This window comes from Eptesicus fuscus, chromosome 5, assembly GCF_027574615.1.
Source record: "Eptesicus fuscus isolate TK198812 chromosome 5, DD_ASM_mEF_20220401, whole genome shotgun sequence".
NCBI lineage: Eukaryota > Metazoa > Chordata > Mammalia > Chiroptera > Vespertilionidae > Eptesicus > Eptesicus fuscus.
Window position 1 is genome coordinate 102,617,783 of NC_072477.1, and position 27,771 is coordinate 102,645,553.

The 27,771-nt window shown below is 40.1% G+C and overlaps 1 protein-coding gene across 18 annotated transcripts in view; it reads right to left on the bottom strand.

Moving 5' to 3' along the window:
- The window catches only part of PARD3 (par-3 family cell polarity regulator), a 699,476-nt gene that overhangs the window by 331,326 nt on the left and 340,379 nt on the right, over window positions 1-27,771 (bottom strand). For all 18 annotated transcript variants that reach the window (XM_054716632.1, XM_054716629.1, XM_054716625.1 and 15 more), the window contains 2 exons: window positions 26,228-26,311; window positions 1,598-1,723 (listed from right to left, as the gene is read on the bottom strand). In XM_054716632.1, the coding sequence (XP_054572607.1) occupies window positions 1,598-1,723; window positions 26,228-26,311 (210 nt within the window). The remainder of the gene's footprint in view (window positions 1-1,597; window positions 1,724-26,227; window positions 26,312-27,771) is intronic.

Sequence of the window (27,771 nt, forward strand, 5' to 3'; positions counted from 1 at the left end):
AACTTAAATTTCTCATTCTTTAAATAAAAGGAGAAAATTATCATAACTACAGATAAAATACTGGGCTCTAAACTATAAATCATTAAATAATAGTTTTAAGTCCAATGGAGGCATTATAATTTCAATATTAATAGAAATTAAATACAACCTCCTCTCTACAACCTCCAATACCACTTTTAAAAAATTATAGCCCAGCCCTGGCCTGTTTGGCTCAGTGGATAAAGCGTCGGCCTTCGGACTCAGAGGTCCCAGGTTCGATTCCGGTCAAGGGCATGTACCTTGGTTGCGGGCACATCCCCAGTAGGGGGTGTGCAGGAGGCAGCTGATTGATGTTTCTCTCTCATCGATGTTTCTAACTGTCTCTCCCTCTCTCTTCCTCTTTGTAAAAAATTAATAAAATATATTTTAAAAAAATTATAGCCCAGCTGATATTGCTCAGTGGTTGTGGGTGGACCTATGAACCAGGAGGTCATGGTTCGATTCCCAGTCAGGGCACATGCCCAGGTTGCAAGCTCGATTCCCAGTGTGGGGAAGGAAGGAGGTAGCCGATCAATGATTCTCACTCATCATTGATGTTTCTCTCTCTCCCTCTCCCTTAAATTAATAAAAATATATTTAAAAAAAAACAACAGAAAAAAATTTCTAAATTATTTCCTTATAGAGAACCATTCGAGCTTTTAAAGAAATAAATATACTTAGAAATATACTTACAAAACAATAGAAAGCACATTATGTATCAGCAAAATTAATCCAAGTCTGTGTGTGCAAAAATCCTAAGAACACCAATACAGCCTCAATGATTCAGAATGTTAGGAGTCACTGGCCCCGTGCTATTCCATGACCAGTCCGGGAATTGTACTGCTTCATACTGATTGCCCAGTCCTTATGATTTCTGCTCACTCTTGCCTTGTTTTACAAAAACTGAACAACTTTATCTTTGTATAAATGATCAGGATAAGAAAATCTGGACAAACCATTCATTGTGGTTCTAAGAAGCTTTGCTTATTTGTCCTGAGAGACATTATATAAGACAAAGTTGGAAATGTGAGTTACAGTATAAAACAAACTGGTATCCTGGTAAATTTTCCAAAAGGTGAGAGTAACAAAATTGTAAAGCCTAAATTGGGGCCATACTATTTTAAGAAGCATTCTACCAGTGAGAGGGCATTTTATATTTTTTAAATATATTTTTATTTTTATTGATTTCAGAGAGGAAGGGAGAGGGAGAGAGAGATAGAAACATCAATGATGACAGAGAATCACCAATTGGCTGCCTCCTACATGCCCCCCCACTGGGGATCAAGCGAACAACCCATGCATGTTCCCTTGACCTGAATCAAACCTGGGACCCTTCAGTCCGCAGGCTGATGCTCTATCCACTGAGCATAACTGCCAGGGCCAGAGGGCATTTTAAAACACAGTCTGATGGTAGTAATTAGCTCCAATTTGATTAAACGTTTAAAAGCTACATAAACCAGAAAATACTACTCTCGTAGAAAGACAGAGATCCCAGATTTGGTGTGGAAAGCATTTCGATGACTGCACTCTATCATGCCTAACACATGGAAGCACAGCCGTGTCTCCAGCGCACACTTACTGTTCAAATCTTCTGTTTCGAAGGTCGCCATTATTAATCCTGACAATGCAATCATTCTCATGAAAAAGCTTTTCTTGTTCAGCTTTACCACCTTTCTCCAATCGTTTTACTAATAACCCCAGGGTTCTGGAACATTAAGAATGCAAATCATTACACACGTAATATTTTGATCATGTACAATGTCCCACTGTTTTAATGCTGGTATTATATTTATAGAGACTTCCTAATAAAGAGGCACATTAAATTGCTATTTTAAAACAACACTGCAGAAAAAGTAAAACAGTATAAATGATGTGTAGAAAGGAATTCTTTCAAAAAATATAACAAATCGTTTCTGGTTTGTTAGTATTGTGTTTCTGGAACAAACTGTATACTTCTCTCTATGCTTAAAAATGCTTCAAACAGAGCTAGCCTGATGGCTCACTGGATATGGCAGTGTGGGTTATGGATAAGCATGCATTTGTGCATAGGTTTGTCGGTTTTCTGTTTTCCGCCAGCTGGTACACTGCTAATGGCAACCTCCATCTTACCATGAAAGTAAAAGTAGGGAGGAAAGACTACCTGAGCACATTGTACATTTGAGAAGCAAAATATGAAAGAATTAAAAATAGAAGACATTCCATTCCTGGCATCTGAATTTGATCTGACCTAATATTCTGAATTTCAAAACTTGTTAGATCTCTCTGAAGTAACTTGTTGCCATTATTCCTATTGGAGGAAAACAAGTAACAGGTTCAAATAATGTCACATACTCATCTCTTTAATGTATATTCAAACTTCAGGTTGAAAGAAAAGCCTGAATAAACTTTTAGAGACCAATATGAAGGGGAGAAAAGTAAAAATTACTAGTGTACATGGTCTAGAACATTAACTATTTGACTGACCAGGAAGACATTATTCATTCCCCAGAGCAAATAGCAAAACTTTATAGGATCACAGTATAAGAAATAAGAATTTTTACTTAGTTCTAATGCTGTGACTTACTTGATGGTTAGAATAAATTCTATATCAGAATCATGTTAAAATTTTTACGAACTTATTTTCAGCCTGTCCAAAGTTTGTATTTTCTTTCATAATCCTACTATTTAGAGAAAAAATGCCCAGATTGATTGATAATACAATTTAGAATCCTGCATAAATTCAAGTTGAAGATACCATCATTTCCAATAGCTTATATAAATATTTTCCAATAGCATACAATTTGCAGTACCCTACATATCTTTCCAGTAGATCTATACCCAAATAGTTTCTTCTTTTACAGTAAGTGTTGTTATCTGTTCTGTGGCCATTCATCTTACTCCTCTGTTACTGTTGCTGATAGACACGCTTTCTCTCTGCTATTGCACTGTAAGCTCCTGGAAGATGGAGAAGATGGGATTCAACAATAAATGCTCAAGCACTTAGCTAGTAGTAAATGATAAGTGACAGTGGAATGAATGGGTGAGTGAGTGTATCTGAGGCAAACAAGTCTCATATTTCTAATTAGCTTTTTGCAAAATAGAATACAAGTGAAATGAAACTGAAACTCAGATTCTTTGCTTCATGAAGGTGTCATTTATACCAAATATATAATTGAACTGAAATAAATTAAATTGCAGCAAAGGCCCTTTTTCAATTACTTTGCCATTTAATCTTGTTTCTTTCATGAATATTTACAGTCATCACTTAACTTCATTCTAATTTTTATTATTAAATATAATAAAGAAGCATTGTGTTTTACTAGGCCAAGTCTACCAACTAGCAAGAATAACAAGAGAAGATAACATTTAAATTTCCTATTGCAACTTTACCATTTGAGGATTAGCATCTACTAGTGTAAGAGTCTAAAAATCCAGTGAATGATATAAGTAATTTTTAGTTGCTTACTACCATATATTGGAAATAAATCAATATAAAAATTCTCTGAGCTCAAGGTAAGAATAAAGTATACTGACTTAGCTGCATGAGCAACGTAACAGACTAAATCTGTATTTGGAAGAAAAGGGATTTCATAATATGCCACACCAATGAAGAAGTTATTGTTAAAATATCATCATACCCACAGTCTACCTCCCTATGCTTCTCTATTGTTTAAGTTGTTTCTATGTCCAATTGAACAGTGTTCTAGAAGAGGAATCAGGTTAAGACATATCTATGATTCTGTTGAATGGGACAAAATAATTTGAGACATCATTAAGTCTCAGTTACTGATAATAGTGGGACAAGTAAAAGACATTTAGCTACTTTACCATCAAAGGAAAAGGTGACTCAACGACCCAAAGGCCACCATGACATAATCACAAATGTGGTGCCACACCTGCTGCTACAAGCTGCTGCTACAGGCTGAGACTACTTAAAAAAATAAAAAAATACAGCACGGGCAGGTGGCTCCGTTGGTTAAGTGTTGTCCCATAAGGATGCAGGTTCCACTCCCAGTCAGGGCATAAATCCAGGCTGCAGGTTCAATCCCAGGACAGGGAACATGCAGGAGGCAACTGATTGATGTTTCACATCAAAGTTTATCCCTCTCACTCTCTCGCCCTTCCTTTCTCCCTAAATATCAATAAAAACATATCCCCGGCTGAGGATTTAAAAACCCCCACAAAAACAAAACATGGTTTCTGCAGTAAAAATACATGCTACCAAGAGTCACTCAATAGTTTTTAATTGGTGAAATCATAGTTACAGCATTTCTTCAGCCTAAATTGAGTAATAATGTTTTGATATAGTCTAAAATAGTTTGTGTATTTTAAAAGATTCCACAGAATATTTTTAGAAAAAAATATATAGATTATGTTTAACAGAAATTACTTAGCAGTTAACACTGATAATTTAAGTTTATAAATTTATCTCTAATAGTATTAATTCACTATTTATGACAGTTTAAAATAATATAACTTGGAAATCTATAATTTAACTCTATAGGTAGCATCAATATTTTTCAGATGAACAGGTCTATGGATTTATATTCATTTAAATAATTATTTTTCTTTTAAAATTTACTTTTTTCTTTCTGGGAATCACTCTAGATGATAAACTAAAGTAAAAAGGCATGGCATTCTTCATTTATGGCCAAATGCATCAATAAACCTAACAGAAAATAAAAAAAAAAAAAATACTACAAATAATAAATAACCTACCACACTTACATAAAATATAACTGAGGTTTATTAAATGAAGCTTTAGAATTCAATGTTGTTAAAATAGTCACAAAATATCAGAATCCTATTTCTCAGCAGATAAGAGATAAGAGAGCAGATGGGTGGGGGTAGTCAGCAGAGGAAGATTTTCACCCTGCCTGACATGGCAAGTAATCAGGGAATGAAAGAACAGACTGGATTTAGAAGTTAGTAGCCTGCTGATTTCTAAGTACTTGACCACACTATTAGAATCATTCTCTGAAAAAGAATGGATTCAGTTAAAAGTAAAGTAGCACAATCTGCAAAATTATCTCATTAGCTTCACTAGGTGAAAAATGGGAATGACCTATCAAAAAAACTTCACAAGAAAATTAAACTGGTAACATAACAGCTAGACTGAGGATGAAAAGTACCCTCTGAAGGGAAATCAACAGGAATTAATAACAGATGCTTCCATCTTCCTGGAAAATGTGTGTGTCCAAGCAGATATATTTCTATTCCTCCCACATTCAATCTAAAGGAATCTCAAATAGTATATATAATTAAAAACAAAGTATATATCTTGCAAATTCAACCAGCAATTAGAACTTGACCTGAAGTAATAAAGAATTAACTGCCTCTGGTATTGTGGTTCCTGTAACACTTTTAGTAAAGAAAATAACTGAAGGTAATGAACTTCAAAACATTTCGGCATGTCAATATGCTGGAACAGAGAACGGTTTTTCACCTTGGCAATTACCAGGATTCCTCATTAGGAGCAACCATTTTCCATCAAAAGAAACCACTTTGCAAAAAATAAGAGAAAGAGAGGGAAATGAGGAGCTGGACAAACTTTGTTTGGGGGAAATAGTCCAGGAACAGAAACAACCACCCAGATGGAAAGAAGACTCGGTGTACTGGTTACTGGAACAGCAGAATTATGAAGATGTGGCTACAGGGTTCTGGGGTATGTGATACACAACCTCCTTGACCTCCCATATGAATCTAATATAAACCCAACATGGCACATATGCTTTTTGAGCAAATAAATACTTTTTCTTATAGATCTGAAACATCCCCAAACACAGCCCTCTTCTACTGTTTCTTATATCTTTTTCAAAATTGTGTGTATGTGAGTGGGGGTGGGGGGCGGGGGAGTGGGAGGGAGAACACTACATCCACCGTGTGTGTGTGTGTGTGTGTGTGTGTGTGTGTGTGTGTGTGTGTGTGTCAGGGGAATACTATATCCACAAATCTCACTTCTGAATAAATTTCTTTTATTTATATATATATATATATATTAGAAATTTCCCATGTTTCAATGTTGATGAATTACATTTGAATAAATTTCTTTTAAAAAACACAAATGAAATAATTTTTTAGGGGTGAAATAGGCAGGTTTAGGGAACTTTTAAAAATTAAAAGGGAACATAGAAAAAGCACAAGCTATCGAGCTGCAAAAAGTTACATTTCCATAAGACAAGGGAAAGGCAGAAGTTATATTTCCATAAAATAAGGGAACTGGGAGTAACCAAAGGTCTATATTTAAAAAATAAAGAAGGAGGGCCTCACATGTCCCATGTGAGGTTTGACCTTTGAGCACAGGAGTTGCTATACTGATCAAGTCAAAGGGGAATAGTGGCCAATCAGAGGGGATATCGAGGCATAAAAACTGCAGCCTTTATAAACCGGGGATAAAGGAACTCAGTGGGACTCTTTCCTCCTCCCCACGTGGGAGTCTGTACTTGTTCTTCAATACATTTCCACCTTTGCTGTACCATCTTCTGTTCGTGGTTTCATTCTTTGACTCCGACGGACAAAGAATCTGGGGAAGTGATCCTGCCCAGAGGAACACCTCGTGTTCCAGTCCAAAAATCCTGGATTATAATGGTGTGTCAGCCCTCTTCACGTCGAACAGTGAATATACCCACAGTCTGCCCCTTTCCTGATCTTGAGGCTGATGGATGCCCGCCAGCCACTTAAACTTGGCTGCCATCTAAAAAGTGGACATTTCTCTCTCTTTCACTGCTCCTTTCTGGATGTATTCTCCAGGGCCAAAACCACAGTGGGCATGGGTCAGTCAAGTAAAAGCCACTAGGGCAACTGCCACTAGAAGAAAACATCTCCCATGTCAGGATAGACTGGTACTGGGTCGGGTTAAGCATTAGGCTGCTGCCAGTCTGAAGACAAAGCCCAGCCATCGACTGAATGAGTGAATGGGCTCCCATCCCAAGCTCCGAAAAATCAAAGAGGCAAATTCCTCCCCCTAGTGTGAGAATCTCAAATGTCTGTAAGTGAGTAAAAGACCTTGCAGGGGTGCTGGGAGAAAGGTCTCCATGGTGTGAAGTCAACCTCATAGAAACAACACACGTAATTAAATTCTGACCAGTCCAGGGGATGCAAATAAGGGTTGGTCACCCAGCATTCCGGGTTTCCAAAAACAGCACATTTCTGACCCACTACATATGCCCACTCCTCTGGCCCAGATCCCAAGCAGGTTTTAATCGGAGAGTCACCTGCCTTTTTCTTCTGCTCTCTATCTCAGTCAGGTCAAATAGCATCCAGCCAAGACCACTGCCTCCGCGGTCCAGATCCCATTAAGCTTAACTCCTCAGTCTCCATTTGTGCAGGCCTCTCTAGTACGGGTCCTAAGGAAAAACTTTCAGGCAATCGTTAACACAAGCGGAGCCAGCCAACTGTTTTCCACTCCTGGCATATGAGCATGGCCCTAGATCTTTCCATCAGTCACAAAAGGAGTTAATCACAGCCCTTAGCCACTTCTGCCACCAACCCTGTAGAAGTTTTAGCCTTTCAGAGAATTCAGCATTATAACCAGACACAGCTGTTAAGGTAGCCAATTAATTACTAGGTTGCTTGTCCCTTGCCTTTATTGTGATTCTGTAAAATGGGCACCTACTCTCGGGAGTGTTATTAAAAGTCTAATTTTCTCCATGTTTTTGTTTCCTGGTCCGTCATTAGAAATTTGGATAGGTGAGCCATTTCTCACAATTTGGGGACGGGTCCAAGACTTCTATACCCCTGGAGAGGGAAAGGCTGGTTTAAGGGGAGGCACGCACCACCCAATTTTGGGTGGCCTCTTGGCCTAAGCCCCATCTCTTCATGGATGCGATAGAATAGGTCTTTGGAAGATGGCGAAAATGACACAAGGGGGATATACACGAGGCAACCAGGCAAGCCACATGCACGGGCCAAAATGGTAAATGGAACTAAGTGTCATTTTGGTGGTTAAGTATCCTCGGCGGCCGGATACATGTGACTGGGAAATGCCCGGGACATAAAGTGGATGCAGAGTTCTGATTTGCGGTTCTATTCTCCCGCAAGGGAAATGGCCAGAGAGGGACAAAGCAGATCTCATCCCGGGGTTTGCACGAAAGGTCACAAAAGACCTGCCGAGGATGGGAAATAGAAATTCTAGACCTAGGGAATGCATTCCCCAAAACAGTCCATCGGGAGAATGCTGAGGTTCTGGGGAGGGTCATCCCCCAAACCAGGGACAGGAGGCATTGCTCTGCTTTGGTGCTTTTTTAAATGCAGGGCATTCTGTGGTGACTGTGGGTTGTGCGCGCTTGTCAATATTGTGCACTAGTATAAGAATGTCTCTGATGATATTTTGTGTCTTTGTTGTTTGGATCAATCTTTTTAAAGACGGGGCACGTCCCGCTTTGCTGGGGGCCCAGCTGCTTGTGGACAGGCTGGACACATGGCAGGGATTTCAGGAACTTTAAGGCATCAGCGGCCAGAAACTGAGGGTTTGAATTCTGAGAGACTGTCTGTGTGTCTGGAGTGTTACTTTGGTTACTGATTTTTTTTGCTAGTTTAGTTTGCTCTTCGCCTTTTTATGAACATAGGGAACCTTCTGTTTCTGCGCTGGGTAGGCTTTGTGCCCCTCAGAACCAAAGGTCATTTTGCTGTGCTGGGTTAAGATTTTAAGATTCTAAGGCTAATTTGAAAGTGTAAAATTTGTGAAGGTTGTAAATGTGATAAGGTTGAAGAGAAATGTGTTAACCCAGGGAAGTTTAAACAACAGCCAGACCACTAGCTAAAGTTGTAGCCTGCCTGTAGCTGACAAACCATTATCTTTGCGCCTGAGGAAAATCAGGAGGGGGAAGAGGAAAAAGGGTCAGTTTTAACCTGAAAAGCAGCTTTTAGGTTTCAAAGCAGCAGAATGAGAGGCTGCACTTGCGAAACCCTCGCAGGCACTCAGGAAGGGGCCGGGCGGGGAAATCTGCAAAGCCCTGCCCAGAATCATGCCTTAAAACACCTGGTACGCAGTGGGTACACAGCGTCAGTAGTGCCAGAACGGGGTGGTTTGTGCCTGCCGGTGACACCCCAAACCCACGCGGAACTGAGGCTGGCTATGTGGCGGTCACGGCTTGGTGGCTTCTGAGCTCATAGAATAGGTGGGCGGTAGGTGTGTCCTCCCAGCTTTTCTCTGCAAAGGATAACAGTCCAAAAGCATATTGTATGTGTCTGTGCTTCTGAAGCATTATTAGAATATAACAAGTTATTAGCCAGATTGAAAAGGGTTAATTCCGCCCTGACTAGTTTGGCTCAGTGGATAGAGTGTCGGCCTGTGGACTGAAGGGTCCCAGGTTCGATTCTGGTCAAGGGCATGTACCTTAGTTGCAGGCACATCCCCAGTAGCGGGTGTGCAAGAGGCAGTTGATTGATGTTTCTCTCTCATGGATGTTTCTAACTCTATCCCTCTCCCTTCCTCTCTGTAAAAAATCAATAAAATATATTTAAAAATAAATAAAATGTTAATTTAAATGTTTAAAAAAGAAAAAGAAAAGAAAAGGGTTAATTCTGTGGTCCAGACCAAATCTTTAATGTTAAAACCGGTTTAAGCTTTGATAATCTTCAGATTGAGTATATTTTGGCAGCACTTCCGAGTGTAAGCTCTCAAGAATTTAACTGAGAGACAGCTTTGTGACACCCTGAGGGCTCTGGGGTCGCTCAAAGATCTATACCCTCTTCCTAAAAAGAAATATTTTTTAACTAAATTAGACGGATTCAATATAATTGAAATTGCACAAAGAAGATCTGTCAAATAAAAACTAACAACAGCCTTAACTGGTTTGGCTCAGTGGATAGAGCATCTGCCTGCGGACTCAAGGGTCCTAGGTTCAATTTCGGTCAAGGGCATGTACCCTTGGTTGCGGGCACATACCCAGTGGGGAGTGTGCAGGAGGCAGCTGATCGATGTTTCTCTTTCATCGATGTTTCTAACTCTCTATCCCTCTCCCTTCCTCTCTGTAAAAAATCAATAAAATGTATTTTAAAAAACAACAACAACAAAAACTAACAACAGTGTTCTATTTAGACACATATACTTTGAATGTTATAGAGGTTTCAGTCTGCTTCAGAAAAGAACTCACACAGATTCAGAGCCAGGTTCAAAAAGGAAACTTTTAGAAATAGCACATATCCAGTCAGGGACATAGGGCAAGAGTGATAATTCTGCATCTGCCAATGACACTCTGGGTGTTTTGCGTTTCATTTATTGGGATTTATAAACTGTTTTCAATGTTTGATATACCTTCTGCAATAAACCACGTGCCACGTTATTCTTTATATACAAATTGTTTGTTGTACTAAAAGGTTGTTGTCTCAGAATACTATAGAGTAAAGGTTTCATCAATAGTATTTTAAACTAATCTATAACCATGCCACTTTTGAATTTTGTCATTGGACAGCCATTGCTTTACTTTGGTGCATTTAAGTCTTTAGAAAAACCCATGGAAAGGACTCTGACTTACTCTAAATTCCAGGCTTCTAAGCAGGTCATATCTTTGAACTAAAAGGGGTTTGTAGAACTTCAGGGATTTATTAAAAGTATATATAGAAGGTGGTACCCCCTTCGAGCATACCTGAGTGGAATATATAGATGAGTACTAAATATTCAGGGGTAAAGTTAAGCTTAAAAAGGGGAAATAAAAATCTCTTCCACCAGTACTCACCATTAATAAAAACTAAGAAAGTGTGCATTTTTCCTAAACTATTCCCTGCAGAGTCAACTAGCATGTCCCTCTCCCAGGCATTTTCGGGGGAGCAACCAAGTTGGTTGCCTGGTTTAAAAGAAAATGAAATCTCCGAGGTGGCATTTTTAAGGACTGGAAGTAAAACATCAGAAATTGAGGTTCAATAAAAACTAAGAGTTAAGCCAGTAGCAAGGAAGTTTAAAATACTAAATTTGGCTAGAAATAGATTCCATCCTTTCTTCAGAAATCAGGCAGAGGACAAATCCTTTCATGACGAAGGGCATACAAGGGTTGGGGACCGGAGTTGTTTATACTTTCCCTGGATACTGGCTGAACCAGGGTTCCGGGTATTGTGTAAAGTCTCTTAAGTCCTCATCCTAGAGTAGACCCCGAGGAAATTCAGTTCAGCAGGTACTTCAACCCATCCAGCTCAATGGGTACTTCCAACATATTACAGCCATCTCAGGCCCTTGTTAATCACAGGCAAGGGGGCTGACAGCAAGACATGAGGTACACTTCCCCCACGAGATAGGGAGGCAGGGTCCTCACCACAGTGGTGAGGTTAGTCCACCCAGCAGCCTTGTTTGCGACCGTATGTGGGCCAGTCCCCCTCACTCCTACGTTGAGAGTGGGAACTCCCTTCAGCCTTGGCCAGGTGGGGGACACCCCACTGGCAAGGACATCCTTGTGCGAGTACAATGGATACAGGAATCATCCTTGTGCACTTCTTTTTCTTTCTTCTTTCTCTCAGATGGGAAGCTTGTCATCCACACTACATAAAGACAGCCCCTAGGATGCATCCTCAAAAACCAGGGTAATTTTGACCCACAAATCTTAAAGATTTTTCTCTGCACTCAGGTTTAGCCTCAATACCAACTAGCAAATGGGGAGAGTTGGCCCTCAGAAGGAAGCCTCATCCTACAATTAGATATTTCTGTAGGAAGTAGTTGGAAGTCCCATATGTCCAGACTTTCTTTACTCTAGGGGACAAGTCAGAGGCAGGTAGAAAACCATAAACTTATTCCTTTGCTCCTGGCAATAACAACCCAAAGTTCACCGAGGGAGAAGGTGGAGGCCATGCCCCCGCCCAGGAATAAGCCAACCTTAACTTGCCCCAAGACAGATGAAGGATCTGGTCATACTTTAGCCCAGATCCCCTTCCCACCCTGGGACATGAAACAAATTAAAAGTAATTTAGGAAAGTTCTCAGAAGACCTTGACAAAGATATTAAGATCTTCCAAAACCTCAAATGTTTGACCTCTCACATAGAGACATCGTGTTCATATTAATCCTGACCCTCTCAGCTGCTGAAAAGCAAGGTCCTGAAACTGAGAGGTGGAAAGGAAAGCACTGCCAGTTCCATATTATGGAAGGCCTCAGACGCAGTAAAACAAAGCCTATTAATTACTCTAAATTAACCACCATTCATCAAGGGGTTGACGAAAACACCTCAGCTTTTGAGAAAGGCTTAGGGAGGCTTTGGTTAAGCACACCAACATTACCCCAGATTCAGAATTGAGACAACTAATTTTAAAGAACAAATTTATCACTCAGGCTGTCCCAGACATCAGGAGGTTTCAAGAATTGGCTAATTGGTCCCAAGAGTACTTTAGAGAATCTCCTGAAAGTTACCACCTCTGTGTTCCATAATAGGGACCAGGATATGGAAAGAGGAGAAACAGGAGAAGCCAGGCCGAAACCAAGGCTCTTGGTGCTGGGCTTCGGGAGTAGGAGCCTTAGGCAGAGCCCGGAGGCAAACGGTTAGTCCCGCTCACCTGCTGCAAATGTGGCCAGGTCAGACGCATAGGCTGGAGCTGCCACCAAGGGGCGTGGAAAACCCCCAAAGCCCTGTCCTGTCTGTCAAGGAAAACACTGGAAGTCGGACTGCCCCCAGAGACCTAGGTCCCTTGGGGGGGCTGGCGACCCAGCTGGCCCCACAGGACTGAGGGGTCACAGGGTCCCTCAACCCGGCTCCTCAGAGGACTGCTACCTCCACCCACTGGAGCCCTGGTAAGCCTGACAGTGGCGGGCAAGGAAATTAATTTCCTCCCTAATGTTGGAGCCCCTTCTCTGTACTCCTCCCCAACCCTCAGTAAATCATCCTCAGAGGCTGTAGCCATTACAGACCTGTCTGGGAAGCCAATAAAGAAATCTTTTTCTCAGCCTTTAGGGAGCAGCTGGGGTAACTTACCTCTTTCCCATGCCTTCCTGATCCTGCAGAAAGCCTCACATCCACATCAGAGACAGTATTCTCTCAACCCTGAGGCTCGAGAAGGACTCAATATTCTAACAGGCCATCTATTTCAGAAGCCCAAGGTTTATTGAAACCTGTCGTAGTCCTTACAATATCCCCATCTTAGGGGTACAAGAGCCTAACAGAGGAGGAGGACTAGTTCAGGACTTATAACTAGTAAATAAGGCAGTGATTCCTATCCACCCAATTGTCCCTAACCCTTACACTTGCCCAGATTCCTGAGGACACAGAGTTGTTTATAGTACTGGATCTCAAGGATGCCTTTTTCTGTATACCCCTACATCCTAACTCACAGTCCCTATTTGACTTTAGAAGATCCCTAATAATCAAAGCCATCAGCTAACATGGTCAGAACTGCCCCAGGATTTATGGGAACAGCCTTCATCCTATCTAATAAAATGGTAATATTCAAATTGACCGTCACTTCAACACACAAGATGGCCACCCCCATGTGGTCAAAGATGCCACCCCCATGTGGACACAAGATGGCCACCACAAGATGGCCAGTAAGGGAGGGCAGTTGAAGGGGACCAGGCCTGCAGGGGAGGGCAATTGGGGGCAACCAGACCAGCAGGGGAGAGCAGTTGGGAGCGACCAGGCCTGCAGGGGAGGGCAGTTATGGGCAATCAGGCTGTCAGGGGAGCAGTTAAGCCTCAATCAGGCTGACAGGGGAATGGTTAGGGGGTGATCAGGCTGGCAGGCAGAAGCAGTTAGGGGCAATCAGGCAGGCAAGCGATTGGGAGCCAGAAGTCCTGGATTGTGAGAGGGCAGTCAGGCATCCCTCTAGGGGTCCCAGATTGGAGACGGTGCAGGCTGGGCTGAGGGACACCCCCACCCCCTGCACGAATTTCATGCACTAGTTTATTTAGGCAGGTCTTTAAACAACTCAAAAGGCTCTTTTTACAGGCCCCAGCTTTAAGTCTCCAAACAGGTGAGCAGCCTCAACTCCTAAATCCATCTGTCTCAAGTGACCCTTGAATGCCAGCACAGGAGGAGAATGAAACTGTACTGCCATCAACTGAATCACCATATTCCTATTTGTGTGAGCCTCTAGAGGACCTGAAACTTCTCTTTTGAAGGGATCCTGAAGAATTAGTTAATGAGTACCAGATAAGTAACATACTCTGGTATTTTTAGATAAATGTCTTTTCATATTTTTTTTTAAATATATTTTATTGATTTTTTACAGAGAGGAAGAGAGAGGGATAGAGAGCCAGAAACATCGATGAGAGAGAGACATCGATCAGCTGCCTCCTGCACAACCTCCACTGGGGATGTGCCCGCAACCAAGGCACATGCCCCTGACCGGAATCGAACCTGGGACCCTTCAGTCCGAAGGCCGACGCTCTATCCACTGAGCCAAACCGGTTTCGGCTATTTTTAATAGTTCTTATTCCATCTTTTTTTTTTTAAGTATCACCTAAACCAGTGATGGCGAACCTATGACATGCGTGTCAGCACTGACACGTGTAGCCATTTCTGATGACACGTGGCCGCATGCCGAGGATGAAACATCTGCTGCTCCTGAGGATGAAACATTTGCGACTAGATTCTTGGAGATAGTTTTTTCCTCAAAGTGACACACTGCCCGAGTTATGCTCAGTTTTTTGGCGAAGTCTGACACACCAACCTCAAAAGGTTGCCCATCACTGACCTAAACCCTCGGCTGGTACCTGGAGAAGACCTTTTCTGCCCTTGCTGGGACCCAGAAACCCCATAAGAAGCTCCTACTTATAGCTACTTTCTGTACCCCTGATATAGCAAATTTTTCAGCCATACTGGCTCCCCAAATCCCTAACTACTAAGTATATTATAAGCAGCCCAATTCAGGGTAAAATAATCTCAATTGGATACTTATCTCCCATATCCCTCTCAGAAAAAAATGTACTAAATCTTAGTCTATAGGACAACTTATGCTACCACTGCCACCAACCAAATCGGGACCACTTCTCAAATTTCTGAGAATACTGACCAGAATTTTAAGGACATCCAGAAGTCTATAGAGTCTCTAACACACATGGTCCTTACTTACTAGAAGCCCTCGATTAGCTGAACAGAGCAGAGTCTGTGCCATGAATAACACTTCTGGCTGCAAGCAGCTTAGCGAAAGGGAAGGCCTCACAATCCCTTTCCCCAGAAGGCCAGGCACCAATTAAAGATACGATGCCATCCCTATGAGCTAGTTTTCCTTCTCAGACTCTTGTTCATGCTGCTTTTTATTACTCATCTTTAACCATTACCTGTTTATGTTTCATATCCTCATATTTACAAGCCCTAAAGCTACAAGTGGTCCTCCGCATGGAACCACAAAAGGAGGCTGCGACATGTATCGTCCCTGGACCCTTAGAACACACACTTCCAATGGGACCGACTGCCGCCCTCAAACTACGACCCCTTTGCCAATAGGAAGCAGCTAGAAAGACCCGGAATCCCCTGTCCCCAATGGTAATTGGGGTTTCCTAATTGAAGGGAGGACTGAAATAGGAATTTTTATGGGTGGAATAGGCAGGTTTAGGGAACTTTTAAAAATTAAAAGGGTCCAAAGAAAAAGCATAGGCTAAGGAGCTGCAAAAAGTTAACTTTCCACAAGACAAAGGAAAGGCAGAAGCTACATTTCCATAAGATAAGGTAAATGGGATTAGTCAAAGGTCTATATTTACAAAATAAAGAAGGAGGGCCTTATATGTCCCACGTGAGGTTTGACCTTTGAGCTCAGGAGTCGCTATATTGACCAAGTCAAAGGGGAATAGTGGCCAATCAGAGGGGATATCGAGGCATAAAAACTGCAGCCTTTATAAGTCAGGGAAAAGGAACTCAGTGGGACTCTTTCCCCCTCCTCACCTGGGAGTCCGTACTTGTCTATAATAATAAAAGCGTAATTAGACGGGACATCCTTCCGGACATATTTCCAGATGAGCTTCAGGATGAAGCTGGGGCTGCAAGGGAAGCCCAGGTCCAGGGTGCCTGTCGGCGGTTGAAGGGAAGCCTGGGTCCCAGGTGCCAGGGAGAAGACAGAGCCAGCAGCCAGGGGAAGGAAGACCTACTCTTGCACGAATTTCGTGCATTGGGCCTCTAGTTCTTCAATAAACTTCCACCTTTGCTATACCATCTTCTGTCCGTGGTTTCACTCTTTGACTCCTACGGACAAAGAATCCAGGGAAGCCATCCTGCCCAGGTGAACATCTTGTGTTCCAGTCCAAAAATCCTGTATCACAAATACAGCCCAACTGGCATGGTTCAGTGGTTGAGCGTTGATGTGTGAACCAGGAGGTCATGGTTTGATTCCAGGTCAGGGGACATGCCCGGGTTGCAGGCTCAATCCACACTGGGGGACGTGCATGAGGCAGCCAATTGATGATTCTCTCTCATCATTGATGTTTCTCTCTCTCCTTTTCCCTTCCTCTCTGAAATCAATAAAAATATATATTGTTAAAAATGCAAATACAGATATTTCTTTTAAGCCAGTGGTTCTCAACCTTTCTAATGCCGCAACCCTTTAATACAGTTCCTCATGTTGTAGTACCCCCAACCATAAAATTATTTTCGTTGCTACTTCATAACTGTAATTTTGCTACTGTTATGAATCGTAATGTAAATATCTGTGTTTTCCGATGGTCTTAGGTGACCCTGCTAGCGGTTCTCAACCTGTAGGTCATGACATGAGGAACTGTATTAAAGTGTCGCGGCATTAGAAAGGTTGAAAACCACTGTTTTAAGCCTTTCCTCATGGCTTTTGAATAAGGTTTCTTACAAAACATAATGCAAATTCCCAAAATAGGAAAAGAGATGGAGTCACAGAAAGCATGCCATTGAAATAGTGCATCTTTGCACATGATCTTGGATGCATAATTAGAAATTTAACTGCTTTGATTATATTAAGGATTATACCACTACATTTTTACAAGATTCATTAGCCTAATTAGACACTTAATTAAATAAACTCAGTCACACATGTTAACATTTTTAATTCTAAGTATAAATTACAACCAATGATAAAACTGAAAATAAATAAGGAATGTTTTATTGACATCTAAATTGCTGAGCAAGTCTTAGTTTTGCTTTGATAATGCAAATCCCCACAACTACCACCCAGCTGTGTGAAAATAATCACATTTCATCTTAATAAAAACTGACACAGTATAAACACCACAACTTAGTGAAGTCAGAGTAGGAATGGATAGAATGGATCCCATCAACTGATCCTCTCACCTCACTGAGTGAGAAACAGGAGGGGCTGGCAATCAACTACAGTGGATCACTGAGAACCACAGCCACTGTCTTAGCCTACACAAACAAAAGTTTAAAGGAATTCCAAGTTAAAACAGTATCTTGATTTTTTAAAATTTTTTAATGGATGAGATGAAATAGATTCAAAAAAGAATAAGTAAAAATAGAGAATTTCTTCAGATTAAGGCAGAAATGACAAGGCATCATATTACTACATTTAAAGAAATAAGATTTCTTTCAAAAACAAATTCATTTACTATGTCCTTTATTGGAACAAACAAGTCTGCAGCTGAGAATGTACAATTAAAAACTTTCAGAAAAAACCAACAGGTGCAGTCAAGTTAAATTGGTTTTTACTAAAGTAAATAAATTAAAACTGAGTGTTCAAAGTTCAAGAGCATTTTTTTATTTTAAAGGTAATATTCTGTTTTAAAATTCTATAGTGAACTGAAACATAAAAACCTCAAATAAAGCTTTCTTTTACACCTGAGGTAGTAGTATAAAATCCAAATTGGCTATATTTTTTATTAACATAACTAGAGGGCTGGTGCACGAAATTTGTGCACTGGGGCGGGGGGTCCTTCAGCCCAGCCTACGTCCTCTCACAGTAAGACATCCTTAGCACTGCCTTGAAGGCGGAAGAGGCTCCTGCCACCACCACTGCACTCGCCAGCTGTGAGCCCAGCTTCTGGTTGAGCGGCACTCCCCCAGTGCGAGTGAACTGACCACCAGGGGGCAACTCATGCATTGAGAGTTTGCCCCATGGTGCTCAGTGGCATCATAGCGACTGGTCATTCCACCGTTCAGTCGATTCGCATATTACCCTTTTATTATATAGGATAAGTTTGTATTGATATTCTCAAATTTATGATATAACAGTAAAACCTCATATTAGATTCATGATAGAAAAGTGATAATTTTTCTATTATTATATACACTAATCAGCACTTATCCAGAAAACAGACCACAAAGCAATAAGGAGGGAGTTTTAATGCACATACAGGAAGATAAAAATCATTCTTTTTTTTATTTTTAAACTAAATTTACTGGGCGGACAATGGTTAATAAGATCACATAGATTTCAAGCATACAGATAATGTATCATAGATTATATATATATATATATAGATATACATATATATACATATATATAATACATATATATAAAATGTCAAATATATGGTGATGCAAGAAGATTTGACATTGGGTGGTGGGCACACAAAAAATTTCATTCTCATTAGTGGCCACGGCCAAGTACCACATGTATTTTAATGTATAATTATAAGTATTTTCTTATTTAAACCATACAAAGTCATAAGAGTATCTATCTCATCCCTCAGGTGTGAAGAGTGGGGATGTAAGTGAAGTTAACTTCCCAGGCCACACTTACTAAAACGAGAGAGCCAGGCTCCATTCAAAGGTATCCCTGGCCTCAAACTGTGGACTGTTCTAACAATAAGATAGAAACTTCGCATCTGTTCAAGTCAGAACTTACTGACACAGAGAAGTAATACATTTCTAACTAGAAATTCTGAAAAGAAAATGAACATTCTATTTTTGATGTGCTGTAACTAATAAAGTATAGGTTAGATGAGCTAAGTTATAAGTAAGAATAATTATGACCATGTTAATCTTAGGAGGGAAAACCAAGCTCAGATTTTTTACTAAATAATTAAGTAAATGAGCACAGAATTTTCAAGACCTCAAAAGATCTACTAACTACTTTTGTAGACAGGCTAGTTAAATACTCTATGAAAACTATTGGTTTATGAAAAAGTTTATGAAAACTGGTTTTTATTTGAGAGGAAAATTATTCAGTATGTACATCTGATGCAGAAAACAAGCTTTACATTTCAATCATTTTCTATATTAATCTGATAACATGAATACATATTTTCCGAGAAGGTCTCTTTTATTTTAACTCTAACCTTTTTTTTTTTTGGTTAATCCTTACTGGATGATATTTTTTCCACTGAGCTTTATTTTTATAAATATATATTTTTATTGATTTCAGGGAGGAATGGAGAGGGAAGAGATATAGAAACATCCATAATGAGAGCGAATCATTAATGGGCTGTCTCTTACACACCGCCTACGGGGATGGAGACCACAACCTGGGCATGTGCCCTGACTGGGAATCCAACCATGACCTTTTGGTTCATAGATCCACACTCAACCACTGAGCCACAGCAGCCTAGTTCCATTTAGTTTGAGAGAGAGGGAGGGAGGAGAAAGGGATAGTGAAAGAGAGAGGGAAGGGGAGGGAGAGAAGGAGTGAGGGAGAGAGAAAGAGAGAGACAGAGAGAGACACTGATGTGAAAGAAACACACCGATTGTTTCCAGAATGTGCCCTAACAGGCTGAAGATACAAACAGCAACCCAGGTATGTGCCATAGGAAATAACAATTTTTTCTTTCTGAAAGTAGTAATAATTGTGATTTAAATAAGGAAGTTTTGTTTGACAAGTAAATAAGGATGAAATGCAATTATATGTATGAAGTGAAAATTGATTTCTAGGTGATAAAAATTAATAAATAGTTCTGCTTGTGGATCAATTAAGTATTTTTTTAATACCATAAAAGATGATGATTAAAGAGAAATGGCAGCAAGGGGAAGATAAGGCTGCCTTTTCTATGCATCTATAGGGTAAACCCCAAACACATATACACACTTTAACAGCTCATAAGTTACTTTTCACTCCTTTTGAGGTTTAACTGATTTGAAATAATGGGTGTGGCCAGACTAAGCTTTGAACAAAGAAAATTTATCCTAAAGTGCCACTAGACTATTTTTATGGGGATGCATAAAAAAAGCTTATGGTACAAAACCTGCAAAGTGGATGAATTAAGAGCACACAAATACTGAACAAAATGGTTCCTGACGTCTGTAATTTAATTGCTTCGAGTTATCAGCAGTGCCTGGACCAGAACGGATATCAGCTTAAAAACAGGCATAGATTCTTCTAAATTGTGAAAATGAACTGTATGTTAATAAACACTGGCTTTATAATCATTCAAAGTGCATATATATTTTTGAGGGAACACTCTGTATTTGTCTCTATTTCTGGAAATAAGAAGCAGTGGCTTGGGGATGAGCAACTACATGCCAATTGTCACTGGTGCCCCATTCAAGATCAACACGCAACCTACTCTAGACAACAGCTTTTTAAATAGGCCCAGTATGATCTTTATTGAAAAAAACACACAAAACTTCCTTATACCTCAGGCCATAATTATACCTAAGTGGCTTTAAATTTTTCTAACACTGACTTCACATTTTTCCTATTTTCCTAATTATATTTTATATTTGAGATGTTCTGCATTGAGTTGTTTCTTTTTGATACATAATTCCAATCTGTATTGTTCCTTAGACTAACTGACTTTGAAATCTAAACCAGAAAGCAACACTGACATATATGTCACTTATAAAACTAAGGGCAGATTGCCGAAACCGGTTTGGCTCAATGGATAGAGCGTCGGTCTGCGGACTGAAAGGTCCCAGGTTTGATTCGGTCAAGGGCATGTACCTTGATTGCGGGCACATCCCCGGTAGGGGGTGTGCAGGAGGCAGCTGGTCGATGTTTCTCTCTCATCAATGTTTCTAGCTCTCTGTCCCTCTCCCTTCCTCTCTGTGGAAAATCAATAAAATATATTTTTAAAAAAACACACAAAAAAAATAAGGGCAGACCTCAGAGATACTGTAGGGTCAGTTACAACCAAAGCAATAATGCAAATATCACAATATAAAATGAGTCACATAAATTTTTTGGTTTCCAAATGCATATAAAAGTGTTTACACTGTATTGTAGTCTAGCAAGTATGCAATAGCATTAATGTCTTAAAATGCACATAATTTACCCTAACCAGTTTGGCTCAGTGGAAAGAGCATTCAGCCCTCGGACCAAAGGATCCCAGATTCTATTCCAGTCAAGGGCATGAACCTCAGTTGCAGGCTCAATCATCGGCCCTGGTCAGGGCATGTGCAGGAGACAACCAATCTATGTATCTCTCTCTGTATTTCCCCCTCCCACTTTCTCTAAAAAAAAAAAAAAAAAAAAAAAAAAAAAAAATCAATGGAAAAATATTCCTCAGGTTAACAACATATCCTTAGGATAAACAACAAGAAAAATTTAAATACTTTAATTCAAAATACTTTTTATTGCTAAAAATGCTAACATTCACCTCAGCCTTCAGCGAGCCATAAATTATTTGTGTGTGAAGGGTCTACCTTAAATTTGTAAGGAATGCAATAGTCACAAAACTCAAAGTGAAGTGCAACAAAACCAGGTGCAGTAAGCCTTCACTTAACAGCATGGATTAAGTTAATGCAAATGTGATAAAAACAACACATTTTACCTCAGGCTAATTGTTAAATATGGGTTACGTTCCCACCACATCTCATCAACCTTATAACAAAACTAGTAGCACGATGCACGAATGAAGATTCGTACAAGAATGAGCCTTTGTTCCCCTGGCTGCTGGCACCGCCTTTGTTCTGGCCAGAGCAGCCTTTCCACTCAGGCCCAGAGTCACCTTTCTGCCTTCCCATGCTGCCCAGAAGCCCCGAGCAGCTGGGGTGTTACAGAATGCCTGAATCGTAGCCATGGCGATGACACAAGAGTCCCGGCCTCATCCCCGGCCACTAGGCGCCTGTGTATGCAAATTAACCTACCAGCTTTGTTGGGTTAATTTGCAAACTCACTCCTGATTGGCTGGTGAGCGTCATGAAGGTACGGTCAATTAGCATGTTACTCTTTTATTAGGTAGACACAGTTGAACAAAACTATCTTACCTAATAATAGACAAACATGTAAATTGACCGTACCTCCGCAATGCCACCAGCCAATCAGGAGTGATATGCAAATTAACCCAACAAAGATGGTGGTTAATTTGCATACAGAGGCGCCGAGTGACGGGGCAGGAGGGATGCAGGTGTTCTGCCCCACCCCCATCTCTCAGGGCCTCTGGGCAGCGTGGGAAGGCGGGGCTGGAGCGGAAAGAGGAGGCTCTGGCCACCAGGGAAAGGAAAGCCTATTCTAGCACGAATTTTCGTGCATCGGGCTTCTAGTCCTATATAATAAAAGGGTAATATACAAATCGACCAAATGGCAGAATGACCAGTTGCTATGACCTGCACTGACCACCAGGGGGCAGACGCTCAATGTAGGAGCTGCCCCTGGTGGTCAGTGTGGTCCCACAGGGGGAGCGCCGCTCAGACAGAAGCCCAGAAGCCGGGCTCATGGCTGGCAAGCGCAGCAGTGGTGGTGGGAACCTCTCCCGCATTTGAGACAGCGCTAAGGATGTGCAACTGACAGCTTAGGCCCGCTCCCCACGGGGACCGGGCCTAAGCCATCAATGGGACATCCCCCAAGGGCTCCTGGACTGTGAGAAGGCACAGGTCAGGCTGAGGGGACCACCACCCCTGAGTGCACGAATCTTGTTGCACCGGTGTCTACTGTTATATAAGGACCTGCTATATTCCTATAATTACTTGGTGTTATTCAATTAGTTATATCGCCAAAATTGAGATGGCCCAAGTAGAATTGGAATTTCGTAAAAGGGAAGTTATTCTTGGAAATTTCACCTTACATCCTATGAATATGCAGTTTTGCATTCCCATTAGATACATGTGCAATTTCTTCACAAGTTCCACTCAATTTCTTCCTTTCTCCTATACTGAATTGCCTAATTTTCCCTTACAGCCACCATGAAGATGATGAGGTTCCCTTTATTAGCAATCATCACATTTAAAATTATCTTTTCCCACAATCCAGTTTCAATTAACTAATTTAGACAATACTTTATTAGCTCATAGAGTAGCTATTATATAACTACTAGAGGCCAGGTGCACGAAATTTGTGCACTGGGGAAGGAATGGGGGAGGAGGGTCTCTCAGCCTAGCCTGCGCCCTCTTGTAGTCTGTGAACTCGCAGGGAGTGGGCCTAAACCAGTGGTCAGCAAAATCATTAGTCATTAGAGGCAAATATCAACAGTACAACGATTGAAATTTTTTTTGAGAGCCAAATTTTTTAAACTTAAACTTCTTCTAACGCCACTTCTTCAAAATAGACTCGTCCAGGTCATGGTATTTTGTGGAAGAGCCTACACTCAAGGGGCCAAAGAGCCGCATGTGGCTCGCGAACCGCAGTATGCCGACCACAGGCCTGAACCATCAGTTGGACATCCTTAGCAGTCGCTTTGCATATTAGCCTTTTATGTCGGCAGGATCGGGCTGAAACCCACTCATTCACATCCCCCGAGGGGTGCTGGATTGCGAGAGGGCACAGGCCAGGCTGAGGGGCCCCACCGGTGCATGATTGGGGCAGGGGAGGGACACAGAAGGTTGGCCAGCTGGGGAGGGACCACAGGAGGGCTCCAGGGCATGCCCGGCCTGTCTCACTCAGTCCCAATTGGCCGGACCCCAGCAGCAAGCTAGCCTACTGGTCGGAGAATCTGCCCTTTGGTGGTCAGTGCACGTCATAGCGAGTGGTCGACTTTCTACCCCCTGGTGGTCAGTGCACGTCAGAGAGTGGTTGAGCAACCTCAGCATATTATTAGCATATTATGCTTTGATTGGTTGAAGGGACGACCGGACACTTAGCATATTAGGCTTTTATTATATAGGATATCAACATTCATCACATAATTAAAATTCTGTGATTTCTTAGCTATCACTCCACCATGACTACAAATAAGTGAAAAAAGTTTTAACCTTTGAGATCATTTAAAAGAGAAAGACTTAGTCCTGTTCATCTTTGTTTCCTAGGTCCTAAAAAACGAATTACCACAGGCTAAATGCTTGGTAAGGTATGTAACTGAATGAGAATAACCCACTGGTAAGCATTTCTGAGAAAAAGGAAGATGGGTGTTTCTGGCTCCTGTAATTCTGAGCAACCTGCCTGCGCATTCACTCCCACTGTCAGTCTACCTCTATGAGGCCATTACCAACTCCAAGAGGAAGCTTAAAAATACAACACTGGCTTTGGAAAAAAATTAGTTCTGTTCTGTTTCCCAATATGAAAACCGATGATGTCTATAGGGTTGGTAAAGAGTTTGATTTTATGAATCCCATTGTCCTTTATATAGGAAAGCTGCAGGAGATTTTCTTCACTGATTGTCAAATCAACAGGTACTAAAAATGAACTTGGCTGAAAAATAATTTCTAGTTCTGCAAAGGGATCCTTGTCTACTTAAATGTGTTCTGTATATCAAAACTAAACACCATGGTAACCAGTAACTGTAGTGGATTCTGTGAAATGCCTTCAATTGAATTAATCTAGAGTATGTTTATTTTTCTCTTATTCCCTGTTTGCTTTAGGCTTTTCATTGATTTATTTTATTTTAATATCCTTTCACACTGACATAGGAAATATATGATGACAGAAAATAACATGTGTGTCATTGAGATACTGGTTCAAAGCTGGTGCATAAACAATTAAGTCTCCTTTGTAGTAAGTTATATTCTACAGGTGGTTAAAGACACATTAATATTAGAAAGCTATAAGCCATACATTTATATTATTTTTCTAGTTATGATATAAGTGAAAAGATGATTTACCTTTTCAGATCATTTAAAATTATATATTTTAAAGGAAAATAAAAACATGAGCCATTTTGAAAACAACAAAGTTTGTTTAACTGAAAGTTCTTTGAAGAAATGTCAATGCTTCTCCAACATTTAAAAGTTAAGAGAGAAAAGGAGGAAAAAAGTGAAAGCAGTTACAACTCTGTGAATGTAACACCACCCCAAAATTCAAGGTGAATTTCACATCTTTTTATACAACACTAACATTCAAGCCTCAGACTCTGGGCTTGAGCTCAGGGTAACTTAAAGTTTCAGCATCAGACATTCCCTAAAGAGATGAAATCTGGACTTGCCACAGATAGGAAGACATAACAGGAATGTAGTACAATTGTTCAAATACCCATCACATGCTTGTATTGAAATTACATCTGTTTTTTACAACACATGATGCTTGTAATTCCTTGGCCAGAGTTTAAACTATGTTCTAAGTCCTCAGTCACTGGTCTAAGGCAACTTTTCAGCTTCCCCCTTTCACAGTGTAAACAAAGTTAAAATAGCCCAGCCTATATTCTTCAGTGTTTGGGCATCGCCCTATGAAACAGGAGGTCCTGGTAGGGGCATATGCCCAGGATGTGGCCTTGATTCCCAGTAGGGTGCCTGCAGGAGGCAGCCAATCAAAGATTCTCTCATTATTGATGTTTTTATCTCTTTCTCCCTCTCCCTTCCTCTCTCAAATCAATAAAAATATATTGGAAAAAATATTGCTAGTGGGTCACTATGGATAATAGTGAGTGGCACCACTGCTACATAAAATAAATATTTCACCATGTAATCATTAGGTGGGTAAATAAAGGAAGATGTGCTAAAACTTCGACAAGTTAAATGTGCATGGTTAGTGTCCCTGGGAAGGCCTGTCCATGGCAGAAGCCCATCAACCACTAGCTGCAAAATCAATTCATAATATGTATTTGAGTATATTAAAACAAAATAATTATTTCACAGAAAAAAGCAGCAGAATGAGAGAAACTCATATATTTTAAGTTTTTAAGGATATATGGTCTATAAAAGGATGAAGTCATATTAATAAACAATATAAAATTTTCACATTTGAATGTTCAGATATTGAAAGGAAGGAACCACAGGTCACAGAGTAGGAAGTAAAGCTAGAGCTTGTCTTACTTTTTAAAATGTCAAACATAATCATAAAAATCTTATAAAATTAAGGAACTAAATAAACATAAACACTTGCCCTGCACTTTGCGAATTCATCTGGAGTTCTGAAACTAAAGTCTATCATCGATTTATAGCAAAGTAAGATGCAATGAACAATAAATTTATTAGGATAATTTGAATGCTTGATTTCTTCATCAGCTTAAGTGCCTTCTGTGATTATGATATATACATATGAATTAAGTGGCAGTTGCCACAAATGAAAACATTTCATTGAAAACTCTATATCTGAGCATAAATGAAGATAAAACACTCCACATTATGATTCAATTAAAAACCTCCAAGATACATTACCTGCCGCCTCGAGCACTGAAAGGCACTACATGGATTCCCAGAGGCCCTCCATCGTTGGGGACGTGTACGAGCTTTACCATATCACTGTGAGACAATGATGAATGAGGGAGCATGAACATGGACTGTAAACAAAACAAACCAAAACAACAAAACAAAAAAAACACACAAAATAACAGACACACAATAAACAACAAAAGAGAACAAAACAAAAATCCCACCAAGCACACAAGCATGTACACACACATTCTGGAATATAAGCATGGTGATGAAGGCAACATTAAACACTACATACCCGAACACTAGTCTGATGGCATGGAAGGAGAACAATCATCAGAAATAACTACATTAAAAATGACACAGAACCACTTCTCTCGGCCCATACTCTTCTGTGTAATATAAGTACGCATTTTCAAGTCAAATCTCTAGATTTCCAATGAAAATTTTCCATCCCAATATCTACTTCAAGGGCATTCAAGATTAACTGAATAAAGGTGTTGCAAGCTACAGAGCACTTTATAATTTACAAAGATCTCCTAAATATGTCACATCATTAACCCTTCCAATAATCCAATAAAGTCAAAGTTTTTGCTCCTGTGGACAGGTGACAGTCCAGATGTAATCCAACAATCCTGACTTCTCACCATTCCCTAAGAGTTTAAGTTGCCATTTCTTAAACCACTGCAAGTGCAGGTTATGAAACTACTTTTTCAAAGCCAATAGATTTCCAATAAAAAACAAATCATTTTCATAAAAGTGTTTGCAAATGGACGTTAAAGTAATGAAGCTAGTTATATAAAGTAACTTCTATTATATAACTAAAGTAATTTACTATTAATGTAATAAGCCCAAGTTTAATGCAAGTTGGTATAATTTAGAGAACGCAAACTTTCTAAACCATTTAAATGAGATTTCACTTCCTTTGTAGATTTTGTGTGCTCGTGTGTATGTGTGTGGGGGGGTACTGTATAGAAATCTAAGCAGTACTTATCTAACAAGTGATATTTGGAAATAGTATTTTAATTAAATATCTAATTTAAGCAACACCAACAACCATAAATGATTATCAATGGATTTGACAAAGGTCACAATATAGGTTTTATATAATGGAAAATGCCAATTCTTAGACTTCCTAAATAAAAGCCTAAGGGCTAAAGAAAAATAAAGATAGGAATACTGATTGAAAACAAAATTGAAATACATTAGTGCACAGATTTAATCATATATACTATTTAGGACAAAATAAAAAATGAGCTATATTGAAGTAACACTAAATGGATTTTTATTTTTAAGAATATTCTCATAGAATTTTATAACATCCTATTTTAGATACTATTTATCACTTACACAGTTTTTAATGATTGGTTTGTCCACTAAGAATAGTGTAGTTACTCTAATTATTATTACTATTTCACATTTTCTCTAAAAAGAACTAGGACATGGCAAGTATTTCTTAAAAGAAAATACTTGGTGCTGGTTACTCTATATCCAAACATAATCTGATTCTAGTGCCTAATATCACTGAGGAAGTTCTTAGAACGTTCCCT